This window comes from Caloenas nicobarica, unplaced genomic scaffold (assembly GCF_036013445.1).
Source record: "Caloenas nicobarica isolate bCalNic1 unplaced genomic scaffold, bCalNic1.hap1 Scaffold_1494, whole genome shotgun sequence".
In the NCBI taxonomy this organism is placed as follows: domain Eukaryota; kingdom Metazoa; phylum Chordata; class Aves; order Columbiformes; family Columbidae; genus Caloenas; species Caloenas nicobarica.
The window spans coordinates 1-17,555 of record NW_027017036.1 but is presented as its reverse complement, the minus strand read 5'-3'; the positions used below and the strand labels follow the sequence as shown (position 1 = coordinate 17,555).

At 69.8% G+C, this 17,555-nt stretch overlaps 1 protein-coding gene across 1 annotated transcript in view; it reads right to left on the bottom strand.

The window, feature by feature from the left end:
* Positions 1–17,484, bottom strand: part of MEGF8 (multiple EGF like domains 8) — a gene marked incomplete at its 5' end in the record, with an annotated part of 20,630 nt that extends 3,146 nt beyond the window's left edge. The window contains 21 exon segments of the mRNA XM_065657949.1: positions 1,936–2,056; positions 3,422–3,552; positions 4,757–4,927; positions 6,351–6,540; positions 7,278–7,426; positions 8,284–8,351; positions 8,354–8,504; positions 9,302–9,516; positions 10,321–10,531; positions 10,957–11,083; positions 11,337–11,460; positions 11,463–11,566; positions 11,935–11,971; positions 12,104–12,248; positions 12,975–13,138; positions 14,130–14,295; positions 14,431–14,490; positions 14,523–14,727; positions 15,321–15,431; positions 16,067–16,135; positions 16,584–17,484. Of these exon segments, the coding sequence (XP_065514021.1) occupies positions 1,936–2,056; positions 3,422–3,552; positions 4,757–4,927; positions 6,351–6,540; positions 7,278–7,426; positions 8,284–8,351; positions 8,354–8,504; positions 9,302–9,516; positions 10,321–10,531; positions 10,957–11,083; positions 11,337–11,460; positions 11,463–11,566; positions 11,935–11,971; positions 12,104–12,248; positions 12,975–13,138; positions 14,130–14,295; positions 14,431–14,490; positions 14,523–14,727; positions 15,321–15,431; positions 16,067–16,135; positions 16,584–17,484 (3,620 nt within the window).
* Between the last annotated feature and the right edge of the window lie 71 nt (positions 17,485–17,555).

Genomic DNA, 17,555 nt, shown 5'->3' with positions numbered 1-17,555 from the left:
GGGGACAATGGCACTAGGTGCCCGTGGGACGAGTCGCAGCACCTGGAGCACTGGGGGACACGGGGACACGGGGACACAGGGGACAGGGGGGACAGGGGGGACACGGGGGACACAGGGGACATGGGGGACAGGGGGAACAGGGGGGACAAAGGGGACGTCAGTGGGACAGGGGACAATGGCACCGGCTGCCCGTGGAACGAGTCGCGGCACTTGGAGCACTGGGGGACATGGGGGACACGGGGGACAGGGGGGACAAAGGGGACAAGGGGGACAAAGGGGACGTCAGTGGGACAGGGGACAATGGCACTAGGTCCCCGTGGGACAAGTCACGGCACTTGGAGCACTGGGGGACACGGGGGACAGGGGGGACACGGGGGACATGGGGGACACAGGGGACACGGGGGACAAAGGGGACGTCAGTGGGATGTGGGGACAGGGGACAGTGACACCGGCTGCCCCTGGAACGAGTCGCGGCACTTGGAGCACTGGGGGACACGGGGGACACGGGGGACATGGGGGACACGGGGGACAAAGGGGACACAGGGGACACGGGGGACAAAGGGGACAGGGGGGACAAGGGGGACGTCAGTGGGGCAGGGGACAATGGCACCGGCTGCCCGTGGGACGAGTCGCGGCACTTGGAGCACTGGGGGACACGGGGGACAGGGGGGACAGGGGGGACACGGGGGACACGGGGGACACGGGGGACAAGGGGGACACAGGGGGACAGGGGGGACAAAGGGGACAGGGGGGACAAGGGGGACGTCAGTGGGGCAGGGGACAATGGCACCGGCTGCCCGTGGAACGAGTCGCGGCACTTGGAGCACTGGGGGACACGGGGGACACGGGGGACATGGGGGACACGGGGGACAAGGGGGACAAGGGGGACAAGGGGGACGTCAGTGGGACAGGGGACAATGGCACCGGCTGCCCGTGGGACGAGTCGCGGCACTTGGAGCACTGGGGGACACGGGGGACACGGGGGACACGGGGGACAGGGGGGACAAGGGGGACAAGGGGGACAAGGGGGACAAGGGGGACGTCAGTGGGACAGGGACAATGGCACCGGCTGCCTGTGGAACGAGTCGCGGCACTTGGAGCACTGGGGGACACGGGGGACAAAGGGGACAAGGGGGACAAGGGGGACATGGGGGACACGGGGGACAGGGGGGACAGGGGGACAAGGGGGACGTCAGTGGGACAGGGGACAATGGCACTAGGTGCCCGTGGGACGAGTCGCGGCACCTGGAGCACTGGGGGACACGGGGGACACGGGGGACGGGGGACAAGGGGGACGTCAGTGGGATGTGGGGACAGGGGACAAGGACATGGTGTGGGGACAAGGACACGGGTGTGGGGACAAGGAGGACATGGGGACAAGGACACGGGTGTGGGGACAAGGGGGCCACGGGGACAATGGGGCCACGGGGACAATGGGGCCACAGGCGTGGGGCAGCGTCGGGCCGTGTGAGGGGCCACGTGGCGGGTCCCGCGTGGGTCACAGCACCGGTGTCCCCAGTGCCCCCAGTGTCCCCAGTGTCCCTGTGTCACCTGGTGCCGGTAGCAGCCCCCATGTCCCCAGTGTCCCTGTGTCACCTGGTGCCGGTAGCAGCCCCCATGTCCCCAGTGTCCCCAGTGTCCCCAATGTCACCTGGTGCCGGTAGCAGTCCCCATGTCCCCATTGTCCCCAGTGTCCCCAATGTCACCTGGTGCCGGTAGCAGCCCCCATGTCCCCAGTGTCCCCAGTGTCACCTGGTGCCGGTAGCAGTCCCCATTGTCCCCAGTGTCCCCAATGTCACCTGGTGCCAGTAGCAGCCCCCATGTCCCCAGTGTCCCCAGTGTCACCTGGTGCCAGTAGCAGCCCCCATGTCCCCATGTCCCCAGTGTCACCTGGTGCCGGTAGCAGTCCCCATGTCCCCATGTCCCCAGTGTCACCTGGTGCCGGTAGCAGTCCCTCCTGTCCCCGGTGCAGCTCCCGCTCTCCGTGTTGTTCTGGCACGGACACCCCGTCCCGTCCAGCTCGTTGCACGTGTCGGCGTGGCCGTTGCACTGGCACCTGGGGACACATCATTGTCATTGTCATTGTCACACGGGGTCACTGACACCTGCGTGGCCGTTGCACTGGCACCTGGGGACACATCATTGTCACTGTCACTGTCACTGTCACACGGGGTCACTGGCACCTGGGGACGGGGACACAGGGTCACACGGGGTCATTGTCACTGTCACACGGGGTCACAGGGGTCACGGGGTCACTGTCACACAGGGGAGTCCAAACAATGGGGCCTCTCAGTCTCTGTGGGTCTCCAACAGTCCCTGTGGGGCTCTATTGGGCTCTATCAGTCCCTATGGGTCCCTATGGGTCCCTATGGGTCCCTGTGGGTCGCTATGGGTCCCTATGGGTCCCTATGGGTCCCTATGGGTCGCTATGGGTCCCTATGGGTTGGTATGGGTCGGTATGGGTCGCTATGGGTCCCTATGGGTCGCTATCAGTCCCTATGGCTCGCTATGGGTCCCTATGGGTTGGTATGGGTCGCTATGGGTCTCTATGGGTCCCTATGGGTCGCTCTGGGTCGCTATGGCTCCCTATGGCTCCCTATGGGTCCCTGTGGGTCGCTATGGGTCCCTATGGCTCCCTATGGGTCCCTGTGGGTCGCTATGGGTCCCTATGGGTCCCTGTGGGTCCCTATGGCTCCCTGTGGGTCGCTGTGGGTCCCTATGGGTCCCTGTGGGTCCCTATGGCTCCCTGTGGGTCGCTATGGGTCGCTATGGGTCCCTGTGGCTCGCTGTGGGTCCCTGTGGGTTGCTGTGGGTCGCTATGGGTACCTATGGGTCCCTATGGCTCCCTATGGCTCCCTATGGGTCCCCATGGGTCCCTGTGGGTCCCTGTGGGTCGCTGTGGGTCGCTATGGGTCCCTGTGGCTCCCTATGGCTCCCTATGGGTCCCTATGGGTCCCTGTGGGTCGCTGTGGGTCGCTATGGGTCCCTGTGGGTCGCTGTGGGTCGCTGTGGGTCCCTGTGGGTCGCTGTGGGTCGCTATGGGTCCCTATGGGTCCCTGTGGGTCCCTATGGCTCCCTATGGCTCCCTATGGGTCCCTGTGGGTCGCTATGGGTCCCTATGGGTCCCTGTGGGTCCCTATGGCTCCCTGTGGGTCGCTATGGGTCGCTATGGGTCCCTGTGGGTCGCTGTGGGTCGCTGTGGGTCCCTGTGGGTCGCTGTGGGTCGCTGTGGGTCGCTATGGGTCCCTATGGCTCCCTATGGCTCCCTATGGGTCCCCATGGGTCCCTGTGGGTCCCTGTGGCTCCCTATGGCTCCCTATGGGCCCCTATGGGTCCCTGTGGGTCGCTATGGCTCCCTATGGCTCCCTATGGCTCCCTATGGGTCCCTGTGGGTCGCTGTGGGTCGCTGTGGGTCCCGTACCGGGTGCAGGTCCCGTCCAGCAGGAAGAAGCCGGCCCGGCAGCCCGCGCACCGCGGCCCGACGCTGTTGTTCCTGCAGTTCACGCAAACGGCCGCGGCCTCGCTGGGCCCCTCGGGGACCCACGACGGGATCTGGGGGAGACGGGACGTGGGCGGGGGGGATGTGGGGCGGGGGATGTGGGGGATGTGGGGGGGATGTGGGGCGGGGGATGTGGGGGGGATGTGGGGCGGGGGATGTGGGGTGGGGGATGTGGGGGGGGGGATGTGGGGTGGGGGATGTGGGGTGGGGGATGTGGGGGGGGGGATGTGGGGTGGGGATGTGGGGGGGGGATGTGGGGGGGGGGATGTGGGGGGATGTGGGGGGGATGTGGGGTGGGGATGTGGGGTGGGGGATGTGGGGGGGGGGATGTGGGGTGGGGGATGTGGGGGGGGGATGTGGGGGGGGGGATGTGGGGGGGATGTGGGGGGATGTGGGGTGGGGGGATGTGGGGCGGGGGATGGGGACACCCCCAGAAACACGGGGCTGGGGATGGGGCTACGGGCCCATTGCTGTGGGGCAGCCCCCAGCCGTGGGGCAGCCCCCAGCCCCATGGCACAGCCCCAGCCCCATGGCACAGCCCCCAGCCCCATGGCACAGCCCCAGCCCCCCAGCCGTGGGGCAGCACCAGCCCCATGGCACAGCCCAGCCCCCAGCCCCATGGCACAGCCCCAGCCCCATGGCATAGCCCCCAGCCCCATGGCACAGCCCCAGCCCCATGGCACAGCCGCAGCCCCCAGCCGTGGGGCAGCCCCCAGCCCCATGGCACAGCTCCAGCCCCATGGCACAGCCCCCAGCCCCATGGCACAGCCCCAGCCCCCAGCCGTGGGCAGCCCCAGCCCCATGGCACAGCCCCAGCCCCATGGCACAGCCCCAGCCCCCCAGCCGTGGGGCAGCCCCAGCCCCATGGCACAGCCCCAGCCCCATGGCACAGCCCAGCCCCCAGCCGTGGGGCAGCCCCCAGCCCCATGGCACAGCCCCAGCCCCATGGCACAGCCGCAGCCCCCAGCCGTGGGGCAGCCCCAGCCCCATGGCACAGCCCCAGCCCCATGGCACAGCCCCCAGCCGTGGGCAGCCCCAGCCCCATGGCACAGCCCCAGCCCCATGGCACAGCTCCAGCCCCCCAGCCGTGGGGCAGCCCCCAGCCCCATGGCACAGCCCCAGCCCCATGGCACAGCCCCCAGCCGTGGGGCAGCCCCAGCCCCATGGCACAGCCCCAGCCCCACGGCACAGCCCCAGCCCCATGGCACAGCCCCAGCCCCACGGCACAGCCCCCAGCCGTGGGGCAGCCCCACTGACCGCGGCCGGGTCCAGCGGGAAGCGCTCCGGGTGCCTCCGCGCCCGCTCCAGCTCCTCGCGGGTCACGCACACGTCGGCGTTTTGGCGGCAGAAGCTGCGGCAGGAGCGGCACGACCCCCCGTCCCGCGCCGAGCCCACGAACAGCGGCCGGCAGCGCTCGCACTGCGCGCCCTGTGGGGCGACCCATAGATTGACCCACACATTGACCCATGGAACCACAGACTGACCCACGGACTGACCCACAGGCCCACGAACAGCGGCCGGCAGCGCTCACACAGATTGACCCATGTCCCCCCATTGCCCCCATGTCCCCATGTCCCCCCACGTCCCCCTGTCCCCATTACCCCATGTCCCCCCATCCCCATGTCCCTCCATTGCCCATGTCCCCCTGTCCCATGTCCCCCTGTCCCCATTGCCCCCATGTCCCCCCATCCCCGTGTCCCCCATTGCCCCCCATGTCCCCCTGTCCCCTGTCCCCTGTCCCCATGTCCCCATGTCCCCCTGTCCCATGTCCCCTGTCCCATGTCCCCTGTCCCCCCATTGCCCCCCATGTCCCCTGTCCCCTGTCCCATGTCCCCTGTCCCCATGTCCCCATGTCCCCCTGTCCCATGTCCCCTGTCCCCTGTCCCCATGTCCCCCCATTGCCCCCCATGTCCCTGTCCCATGTCCCCATGTCCCCATGTCCCCTGTCCCCCCATTGCCCCCCATGTCCCCCTGTCCCCATGTCCCATGTCCCCTGTCCCATGTCCCCTGTCCCCTGTCCCCCCATTGCCCCCCATGTCCCCCTGTCCCCATGTCCCATGTCCCCTGTCCCATGTCCCCTGTCCCCCTGTCCCATGTCCCCATGTCCCCTGTCCCCCCATTGCCCCCCATGTCCCCTGTCCCCTGTCCCATGTCCCCCGTCCCCATGTCCCCCTGTCCCATGTCCCCTGTCCCCCTGTCCCCCCATTGCCCCCCATGTCCCCTGTCCCCTGTCCCATGTCCCCTGTCCCATGTCCCCCTGTCCCCATGTCCCCCTGTCCCCATGTCCCCCCATTGCCCCCCATGTCCCCTGTCCCATGTCCCCTGTCCCCCTGTCCCATGTCCCCATGTCCCCTGTCCCCCCATTGCCCCCCATGTCCCCTGTCCCCCTGTCCCATGTCCCCATGTCCCCTGTCCCCCCATTGCCCCCCATGTCCCCTGTCCCCCTGTCCCATGTCCCCTGTCCCCTGTCCCCCCATTGCCCACCATGTCCCCTGTCCCCCTGTCCCATGTCCCCATGTCCCCTGTCCCCCCATTGCCCCCCATGTCCCCTGTCCCCCTGTCCCATGTCCCCATGTCCCCTGTCCCCCCATTGCCCCCCATGTCCCCTGTCCCCCTGTCCCATGTCCCCATGTCCCCTGTCCCCCCATTGCCCCCATGTCCCCTGTCCCCCTGTCCCATGTCCCCTGTCCCCTGTCCCCCCATTGCCCACCATGTCCCCTGTCCCCCTGTCCCATGTCCCCTGTCCCCTGTCCCCCCATTGCCCACCATGTCCCCTGTCCCATGTCCCCATGTCCCCTGTCCCCTGTCCCCCCATTGCCCACCATGTCCCCTGTCCCCTGTCCCCGCTCACCTGGGTGTTGTTGAGGCAGACGGGGCAGGTCCTGGGGTGCCCCGGGGGGCACTGCCCGTGCCCGTTGCACTCACACGGCTCCGAGCAGTCGGGGCCCACGAAGCCGAAGCGGCAGCGGCAGCGACCGGGTTCAACACACGTCCCGTTGCCGCAGCCCCCGGGACACACGGGCCGGCAGGGGCCCGAGCCGCTGGGGACATGGGGACATCAGTGGGGACATGGGGACACAGGGGCCGGCAGGGGCCCGAGCCGCTGGGGACATGGGGACATCAGTGGGGACATCATTGGGGACATGGGGACACACGGGCCGGCAGGGGCCCGAGCCGCTGGGGACATGGGGACATCATTGGGAACACTGGGGACATGGGGACACACGGGCCGGCAGGGGCCTGAGCCGCCGGGGACATGGGGACATCATTGGGGACATGGGGACACACGGGCCGGCAGGGGCCCGAGCCGCTGGGGACATGGGGACATCATTGGGGACATGGGGACACAGGGGCCAGCAGGGGCCCGAGCCGCTGGGGACATGGGGACATCATTGGGGACATCATTGGGGACATGGGGACACACGGGCCGGCAGGGGCCCGAGCCGCTGGGGACAACAGGGGGTCAATGGGGGTCAATGGGAGGTGAAGGGGGTCAAAGGGGTCAAAGGGGTCAAAGGGGGAGTCACAGAGTCACCGGGAGGACACGGGGAGGACACGGGGTCACGGGCAGGTCACGGGGTCACAGGGAGGACACGGGGTCACGGGCAGGTCACAGGGGTTTGGGGACACAGGGGGGACGGGGACACAGCCCCCCCAGCGCCCCAACCCCATAGCCCCCAGCACCCCATACCCCCCATACCACCCCGTATCACCCTGCATACCACCCCATACCCCCCATAGCCCCCACATCGCCCCACATCGCCCCACATCCCCTCACTTGTCGGCCCGGTAGCCGCCCCGGCAGGCGCAGGCGAAGCCGTGGGGCAGGTCCCGGCACTCCTGGGTCTCCCCGCAGTCGTGGTTCCCGTTCTCACACTCGTTCTCGGGGGACACCCCAAAACGCCCACTCGGCGTCGGCCCCGCACCCTGGGCCGCGGGACACGGGGACACCATGGGGACACGGGGATGGGGACACGGGGATGGGACATGGGGACACCATGGGGACACCATGGGGACACGGGGACATGGGGACACGGGGATGGGGACATGGGGATGGGACACGGGGACATGGGGACACCATGGGGACACGGGGATGGGGACACGGGGATGGGACATGGGGACACGGGGATGGGACATGGGGACACCATGGGACACGGGGATGGGACATGGGGACACAGGGATGGGACATGGGGACACCATGGGGACACGGGGACATGGGGACACGGGGATGGGGACATGGGGATGGGACACGGGGACATGGGGACACCATGGGGACACGGGGATGGGGACATGGGGACATGGGGATGGGACATGGGGACAGGACATGGGGACACCATGGGGACATCATGGGGACACGGGGATGGGGACATAGGGACACGGGGATGGGACATGGGGACACCATGGGGACACCATGGGGACACGGGGACACGGGGGTGCGGGAATGGGGGACATGAGGATGCGGGGACCCCAAAACCCCCCAGCACTGAAACCCCTAGAGAGCCCCACAGCCCCCCCACACCCCATAACTCCCCAGCCCCCCATAGCCCCCCCCCCCATAACCCCCAACCCCCAATCACCCTCCACACCCCCCCCCCCATAGCCCACAACCCCCCCAGCCCCCTATACCCCCATATCCCCCCCACACCCCCATAGCCCCCATAGCCCCACACCCCCATAGCCCACAACCCCCCCAGCCCCCTATACCCCCCATATCCCCCCCACACCCCCATAGCCCACAACCCCCCCAGCCCCCTATACCCCCCATATCCCAATCACCCCCACACCCCCCGGGCACCCACCGTCGGGGGGTCCACGCGCCCCCCCTCCAGGCAGCGTCCGGCTCCGTTGCCCCCCGGCGGGCGCACCAGCCGCAGCGGGGCCGGCGCAGGCACTGGGAGCACTGGGAGGCCCCCCCGCAGCCGCCCCCGCAGCTCTGGGGGCTGCGCAGCACCCGCCCGCACCCCCCGGCCACGCAGCGCAGGGGGGCGAAGCTGGGGCTCATGCACTGGGGGGGACACGGGGGTCAGCACCCCAAAACCGACCCAAAAGCGAGCCTGGAACCCCCAAAACTGACCCCAAACCACCCCAACAGTGACCCAAACTGACCCCAAACTGCCCCCAAAACTGCCCCCGGAACCCCCAACTGACCCCAGGCCCCCCCAGCTGCCCCCCATGTCCCCATGTCCCCGTGTCCCAGTGGCCCCGAGTGACCCCCAGGAGCCCCCAGGGTCCTAGAGCCCTCTGCTGACCCTGAGTGACCCCCAGGGTCCTAGAGCCCTCCGCTGACCCTGAGTGTCCCACAGGGTCCTAGAGCCCCCTGCTGACCCTGAGTGACCCCCAGGGTCCTAGAGCCCCCAAAAGACTCCCAAGTGCCCCCAGGGTCCTAGAGCCCCCTCCATATCCCCATGTCCCCATTGTCCCCCCATGTCCCCATTGTCCCCATTGTCACCAATGTCCCCCATGTCTCGATTGTTCCCATGTCCCCCCTGTCCCCATTGTCCCCAATGTCCGCATGTCCCCATTACTTCCTGCAGCGTCATGCTCCACAGGCAGTGCTGCCACCCCCCACGTCCGCATGTCCCCAATGTCCCCCATGTCCCCATTGTCCCCGATGTCCCCATTACTTCCTGCAGCGTCATGCTCCACAGGCAGTGCTGCCACCCCCCGTGTCCCCATGTCCCCCATGTCCCCAATGTCCCCACGTCCCCATTACCTCCTGCAGCGCCATGCTCCACAGGCAGTGCTGCCACCCCCCGTGTCCCCATGTCCCCCACGTCCCCAATGTCCCCATGTCCCCATTACCTCCTGCAGCGCCATGCTCCACAGGCAGTGCTGCCACCCCCCGTCCGCCCCCTTGGAGCCCAGACAGGCCCCACAGCTGGTGTGGCTGTGACAGGGGGGGGGACAGGGCAGGGGGGGCGACGACTCCACGGGCATCGGGGACACGTTGAGCAGCGAGTGGCTGAAGCAGCTCCAGTCGTACGTGGGGGACACGCTCAGGATGCGCCGGGTCTCGCCTGGGGGGCCCCGAAAACGGGGGGGGGACCCCGGGAACACGGCGGGGGTCACCGGCACAGGGCCCCGGAAACATGGCGGGGACACCCCCAAAAACACAGTGGGGTCACCTCCGCAGGACCCTGGCCGTGCACTTGGGGCAGCCCCAGTGTCCCCAGTGTCCCCCAACCGCAATCCCATTGCCCCCAATGTCCCCCCATGGCCCCCCAATGTCCCCCCCTTACCAGTTCTCTTGAACTGCCGCGTCCACATGCACTTGACCTTGGCCGTGCACTTGGGGCGGCCCCAGTGTCCCCCGTGGCCCCCAACCCCAATCCCATTGCCCCCAATGTCCCCCCATGGCCCCCCAATGTCCCCCGTCCCGTACCAGTTCTCTTGAACTGCCGTGTCCACATGCACTTGACCTTGGCCGTGCACTTGGGGCAGCCCCAGTGTCCCCCAACCGCAATCCCATTGCCCCCAATGTCCCCCCATGGCCCCCCCAGTGTCCCCCCCCGTACCGGTTCTCTTGAACTGCTGCGTCCACATGCACTTGACCTTGACCGTGCACTTGGGGCAGCCCCAGTGTCCCCCAACCGCAATCCCATTGCGCCCAATGTCCCCCCATGGCCCCCGCAGTGTCCCCCCCGGTACCGGTTCTCTTGAACTGCCGTGTCCACATGCACTTGACCTTGGCCGTGCACTTGGGGCGGCCCCAGTGTCCCCCATGTCCCCCAACCCCAATCCCACTGCCCCCAGTGTCCCCAATGACCACACAACGTGTCCTGCCACGTCCCCAGTGACCCCCCAATGTCCCCCCCCCGTACCGGTTCTCTTGAACTGCCGCGTCCACATGCACTTGCCCGTGGCCGTGCACTTGCCGCAGTCCGAGGCCTCACAAGCCGCCTCGGAGCAGTTGGTGGCCCCGAAGATCTCGCGCTGGTTGATGCGACAATCGTTCTCGGCCGCGCAGCTGCCGCCCCGCGCGATGCAGGCGCCCTCGGGGCAGTTGGTGCACCATTTACACGGGGGGGGGCCCTGGGGGCACGTTGGGGTGTCAGGGCGGGTATTGGGGTCCCCAGGGGGGCACAGAGTCAGGGGGGGATCTGAGGTGATTTGGGGACCCCCCCCGCTCACCGGGGACCCCTCCCACAGGGTTTGGGGGTGCAGGGGGGTTATGGGGGTGCAGGGTGTGCAGGGGGGTTATGGGGGTGTTTTGGGGCCCCCCCTCACCGCGGTCCCGTCCCGCAGGGTTTGGGGTGCAGGGGGGTTATGGGGGTGCAGGGGGTGTTTTGGGGCCCCCCCTCACCGCGGCCCCGTCCCGCAGGGTTTGGGGGTGCAGGGGGGTTCTGGGGGTGCGGGGGGTGTTTTGGGGCCCCCCCTCACCGCGGCCCCGTCCCGCAGGGTTTGGGGGTGCAGGGGGGTTCTGGGGGTGCGGGGGGTGTTTTGGGGCCCCCCCTCACCGCCGCCCCGTCCCGCAGGGTTTGGGGGTGCAGGGCCAGGCACTCGCTGCAGCTCCGCAGGCGCCGACAGTCCTGGGGGGTTCGGGGGCCGGGGGCGCAGCTGGGGGGGCCGGGGGTGCAGCCCAACCTGGGGGGGGGAAAATCTCATTTGCGTCTCATTTGCATGCACCCAACCCTGGTGCCCCCCCAGAACCCCCCAAACCCAAACCGCCCCCAAACACCTGTGCCCCCCCAGCACCCTCTGACCCCCCCGTACCCCAAAAACCCTGTGCCCCCCATAACCCCCCAGCCCCCCCAAACCCCTGTGACCCCCCCAAATCCCCAGACCCCCCGAACCCCCGTGCCCCCCCAAACCCCTGTACCCCATAGCCCCCCCTCACCTGCCGGCCGTGTGCGCCGCCACGCACCCCCCCTGGCACCATGCGCAGCCCCCCCCGCGCGCGCAGGCCGGGGGGTCGGGCAGGGCCTGGCAGGGGTCGGGGGGCACCCGCAGCGCCCACAGCCCCCCACGCTGCCCCCCGAGAACCCCCCGGACACCAGCACCAGCCCCCCGGACACGGCGGCCGCCGGCAGCACCGCGGGCTCCATGGCTCCCCCAGCACCGACGGGTCTGCGGATGGACAGACGGACAGGTCAGACACGGACGGACACACAGACAGGTTAGACTGACGGACAGACAGACAGACACTGACAGACAGACAGATCGGGGACCAGCCCCACGGGCTCCCCCAGCACCGAGGGGTCTGTGGATGGACAGACGGATGGGTCAGGGATCCTCCAGTTTTGGGGTGCCCCCAGTTTTGGGGTCCCCCCGGTCTCTGTGTGTCCCCCCAAGTTTTGGGGTCCCCCCGGTCTGTGGGTGTCCTCTCCAGGTTTTGGGGTCCCCCCCAAGTTTCGGGGTCCCCCCCCGGGTTTTGGGGTCCCCCCAGTTTCGGGGTACCCCCCGGGTTTTGGGGTCCCCGGTTTCGGGGTGCTCACCGGTGTGGGGGGGCAGCACCCACATGTTGCAGCGCAGCTGGTAGAGCAGCAGCCCCCTGGGTTTTGGGGTTCCCCCCCGGTCTTTGTGTCCCTTCCCTGGGGTTTTGGGGTCCCCCCCCGGTTTGGGGTCCCCCCCCGGTTTCGGGGTCCCCGGTTTCGGGGTGCTCACCGGTGTGGGGGGGCAGCACCCAGGTGTTGCAGCGCAGCTGGTAGAGCAGCAGCTGGTCGCTGAAGTCGCGGGTGTCGCTGCGACCCCCCAGAACCACCATCGTGTCCCCCACGACCGCGGCCGCGTGGAAGAAATGGGGCTGGGGCTGGGGGGGGTGCGGGGGGGTCACGGGGACGCCCCCCAACACCCCCAGGGCCCCCCAGACCCCCCAGAGTTCCCCCAACGCCCCCCAGACCCCCCAGAGACCCCCCCAGACCCCCCTAAGACCCCCCCTGAACCCCGACCCCCCAGCCCCCCATGGCCCCCCAATCCCTCTGTGACCCCCTGTGACCCCCCAGCCCCCCGTGACCCCCTTGACCCCCGTGCCCCCCACAGGCAGGCGCCAGCAGCGCCCAGGTCAAGGTCAAGGTCGGGCAGTGCAAGGACCCCTGCGACCTCCTGTGACCCCCCAGCCCCCTGTGACCCCCTGACCCCCGTGCCCCCCATGCCCCCCGTGCCCCCCACCTTCTCCCCGCGGGCGGGCGCCAGCAGCGCCCAGGTCAAGGTCAAGGTCGGGCAGTGCAAGGACCCCTGACCCCTGTGACCTCTTGTGACCCCCCAGCCCCCTGTGACCCCTTGACCCCTGTGACTCCTCAGCCCCCCGTGACCCCCCTGACCCCCGTGCCCCCCCTGCCCCCCGTGACCCCCGTGCCCCCCACCTTCTCCCCGCGGGCGGGCGCCAGCAGCGCCCAGGTCAAGGTCAAGGTCGGCCAGTGCAAGGACCCCTGCGACCTCCTGTGACCTCCTGTGACCCCCCAGCCCCCTGTGACCCCCGTGCCCCCCGTGCCCCCCCGTGCCCCCCCGTGCCCCCCCTGCCCCCCGTGCCCCCCACCTTCTCCCCGCGGGCGGGCGCCAGCAGCGCCCAGGTCAGGGTCGGGCAGTGCAGGCTGTAGAGCTCGGCGGACGGACCCACGGACTCCACGTGGAAACGCTGCCCCCCGAACACGAACACGGCGTCCGAGGGCTCGTGGTACACGGCGGAGTGACCATACAGACCTGGGGGGGCACAGGGCGGTCTGGGGGGGTCCTGGGGGGCTGGGGGGGGTCCGGGGGGTCTATGGGGCATTGGGGAGGTCTATGGGGCCCTGGGGGGTCTGGGGGGGTCTATGGGGAGCTCTATGGGGCCCTGGGGGGAGCTATAGAGCACTGGGGGGCACTGGGAGGGGTCTATGGGGCATTGGGGAGGTCTATGGGGCCCTGGGGGGCTCTATGGGGCACTGGGGGATCTATGGGGCCCTGGGGAAGTCTATGGGGCCCTGGGGGGTCTATGGGGAGCTCTATGGGGCCCTGGGGAGGTCTATGGGGCACTGGGGGGTCTGGGGGATCTATGGGGCCCTGGGGGTGTCTATAGAGCACTGGGGGGCACTGGGAGGGCTCTATGGGGCATTGGGGAGGTCTATGGGGCCCTGGGGGGCTCTATGGGGCACTGGGGGATCTATGGGGCCCTGGGGAAGTCTATGGGGAGCTCTATGGGGCCCTGGGGGGGTCTGTGGGGCCCTGGGGGGGTCTATAGATCACTGGGGGGCACTGGGAGGGCTCCATGGGGAGCTCTATGGGGCCCTGGGGGGGTCTATGGGGCCCTGGGGGGCACTGAGAGGGCTCTATGGGGAGCTCTATGGGGCCCTGGGGGGGTCTATGGGGCCCTGGGGGGGTCTGGGGGATCTATGGGGCCCTGGGGGTGTCTATAGAGTACTGGGGGGCACTGGGAGTGGCCTATGGGGCATTGGGGGGTCTATGGGGCCCTGGGGGGCTCTATGGGGCACTGGGGGGTCTGGGGGATCTATGGGGCCCTGGGGGGGTCTATAGAGCACTGGGGGCACTGGGAGGGGTCTATGGGGCATTGGGGAGGTCTATGGGGCCCTGGGGGGCTCTATGGGGCCCTGGGGGTCTATGGGGCACTGGGACGGTCTGGGGGGTCTGTGAGGAACTGGGGAGGTCTATGGGGTCCTGGGGGTCCCCCGTTAGCTGGGGGGTCCCGTCCCGTTACCTGCCGGGGGGGTCCCCGTGGGCCGCGCCACCGCCCAGCGCAGCGTGTCGAGCCGCAGCTCCAGCAGCTGCTGGTTGAAGCCGTTTTGGGGCGAATATCCCCCGATGAGGAGCACGGAGGAGCCGCACAGGGTCAGGGTGTGCCCGGCCACCGGGGGAATGGGGCCCTGGGGACGGACAGACAGACAGAGCATTGGGACAGACACGCAGAGCTGTGGGGACAGACAGACACGAGTGCTGGGGGGGGATTCTCTGGGGTCTCAGGGGGGTCTCGGGGGATTTGGGGGTTTTTGGGGTCCCACCTGCAGGCGCCTCCGCTGCAGCGTCCCCAGCTCTGGGGGGGTCAGGGGGGTCAGGGGGCCCGGGATTTGGGGGTTTTTGGGGTCCCACCTGCAGGCGCCTCCCACTGCAGCGTCCCCAGCTCCAGCGCCCAGGCGTCGTCGGCCACGCCCCCGCCGCGCGTGACCCCGCCCAGCACCAGCATGGCGCGCAGCGGGGGGAGGGGCGCGGCCGCGTGGAGCAGCCGGGGGGCGGGGCCGGGGCCGCCGTTCTGCCCCCCCGCCAGCAGCTGCGTCCAGCGGCGCTCGGGGACGGACAGCCTGCGGGACAGACGGACGGACTGACGGACTGACCGACAGACTGACGGACTGACCGACAGAGTGAAGGACTGACCGACAGACTGACGGACAGACAGCCTGCGGGACAGACCGACAGACTGACGGACAGACAGCCTGCGGGACAGACAGACAGAATGATGGACAGACCAACAGCCTGCGGGACAGACTGACAGACTGACGGACAGACCGACAGACTGACGGACAGACAGCCTGGGGGACGGACAGCCAGACAGCCGGGGGGGACCCAGACAAACAGACACTCTGAGGGCAGGGACAGACAGATAACCTAAGGGTGGAGCCAGGGGGTGGAGCCAGGGGTGGGCGGGGCCGGTGGGCGGGGCCAGGGGATGGGCGGGGCCAAGGGTGTGGCCAGACAGGGCCACAGGTGTGGCTGCTGAGTGTGTCAGGGCGTGGCCGGTGGGTGTGGCCAGGCGTGGCCGGTGGGCGTGGCCGGTGGGCGTGGTCAGGTGTGGCCGGTGGGCGTGGCCGGTGGGCGTGGCCGGTGGGCGTGGCCAGGTGTGGCCGGTGGGCGTGGCCAGGTGTGGCCAGTGGGCGTGTCCTGCTCACCTGTAGACGTCTCCAGCAGCCCCTGGGGCAGCGAGAGGCCCCCGAACATCCAGAGGGTCCCGTCCGGACCCTCGACCAGCGAGTGGCCGAAGCGCTGCAGGAACCCGGCTGGCGGGGTCCTGGGGGACGGGGGACAGGGACAGGGGTCAGGGGACAGCGGGACAGGGGGGGAAAATGAAATGGGGGTCAGGGGGACAATGGGGACAATGGGGGTCAGGGGGGTCCTGGGGGTAAATGGGGGTCGGTTTTGTGTTGTGGGTCGCTTGTGGGTCAGAGGTCATTTGTGGGTCAGGGGGTCAGCTGGGGGTCAGCTGGGGGTCAGGGGGTCAGCTGGGGGTCACGGGGTCAGCTGGGGGTCAGGGGGTCAGCTGGGGGTCAGCTGTGGGTCAGGGGGTCAGCTGGGGGTCAGCTGGGGGCAGCTGGGGGTCAGGGGGTCAGCTGGGGGGCAGCTGGGGGTCAGCTGGGGGTCAGGGGGTCAGCTGGGGGGCAGCTGGGGGTCAGCTGGGGGTCAGGGGGTCAGCTGGGGGGCAGCTGGGGGTCAGGGGGTCAGCTGGGGGGCAGCTGGGGGTCAGCTGGGGGTCAGGGGGTCAGCTGGGGGGCAGCTGGGGGTCAGGGGGTCAGCTGGGGGTCAGGGGGTCAGCTGGGGGGCAGCTGGGGGTCAGGGGGTCAGCTGGGGGTCAGGGGGTCAGCTGGGGGGCAGCTGGGGGGCAGCTGGGGGTCAGGGGGTCAGCTGGGGGGGCAGCTGGGGGGCCACGAGGCTCCCGGGGCCGTTCGGCTCCTCACACGCGGGGCCCGAGAATCCGGGACGGCAGCGGCAGCGGCCCTGGGAACGGGGGACCCCAAAGCTCAGACACCCCAGACCTGACACCCCCCATATTCCCCCAAATCCCCCCAAGCTCCCCATGTCCCCCTGCCCCCTCACCTGTTCGCAGACGCCCCTCCCCAGCCCCCAACCTCCCTGAACCCCCAAACCCCCCCACCCCCAACCCCCCGCACCCCCGAACCTCCAGCCCCCCAAACCGCCCCTGCACCCCCAACCCCCCCACCCCCAACCCCCTGCACCCCCAACCCCCCCCACCCCCAACCCCCCGCACCCCCGAACCTCCAGCCCCCCAAACCCCTGTATCCCCCAGCCCCCTCAAACCCCCAGCCCCCCCAAACCCCTGCACCCCCACCTGTTCGCAGACCCCCTCCCCAGCCCCCCCAAACCCTCACCCCCCAACCCCCCCCACACCCCCAGACCCCCAGACCCCCGCCCCCCCAACCCCCACCTGTTGGCAGCCGCCCCTCCCGGCGCCGGCCCCGCAGTCCCCGGGGCAGGGGGGGCAGTTGGGGTCCCCGGGGTCCCCCGGCACGGCGGCTCCGCCACCCCCTGCACCCCGACGCTGGCGTTGAACCCCGAGCCCGCGCTGCCGTTGGCCTCGTGGTACAGGACCAGCACCCCTGCGGGGACCGGGCGTCGGGACCCCCAGTGCGCCCCCAAATCCGCCCGCACCCCGAGTCCGCCTGTGCCCCCTGCACCCGAATCCACCCGCACCCCGAATCCCCCTGCACTCGAATCCACCCGCACCCCGAATCCGCCTGCACCCCGAATCCCCCTGCGCCCCGAATCCCCCCGCACCCGAATCCCCCTGCGCCCCGAATCCCCCCGCACCCCGAATCCGCCTGCACCCCGAATCCCCCTGCGCCCCGAATCCCCCCGCACCCTGAATCCGCCTGCACCCCGAATCCACCCACACCCCGAATCTGCCTGCACCCCGAATCCCCCTGCGCCCCGAATCCCCCCGCACCCCGAATCCCCCTGCGCCCCGAATCCCCCCGCACCCCAAATCCGCCTGCACCCCGAATCCCCCTGCGCCCCAAATCCCCCCGCACCCCAAATCCGCCTGCACCCCGAATCCCCCTGCACCCCGAATCCCCCCGCACCCCGAATCCCCCGCGCCCCGAATCCCCCTGCACCCGAATCCCCCTGCACCCCGAATCCCCCCGCACCCCGAATCCCCCCGCGCCCCAAATCCCCCCGCACCCCAAATCCGCCTGCACCCCGAATCCCCCCACGCCCCGAATCCCCCTGCACCCGAATCCCCCTGCACCCCAAATCCGCCTGCACCCCGAATCCCCCCACGCCCCGAATCCCCCCGCACCCCGAATCCCCCCGCACCCCGAATCCACCTGCACCCCGAATCCCCCTGCGCCCCGAATCCACCCACACCCTGAATCCACCCGCCACCCCGAATCCCCCC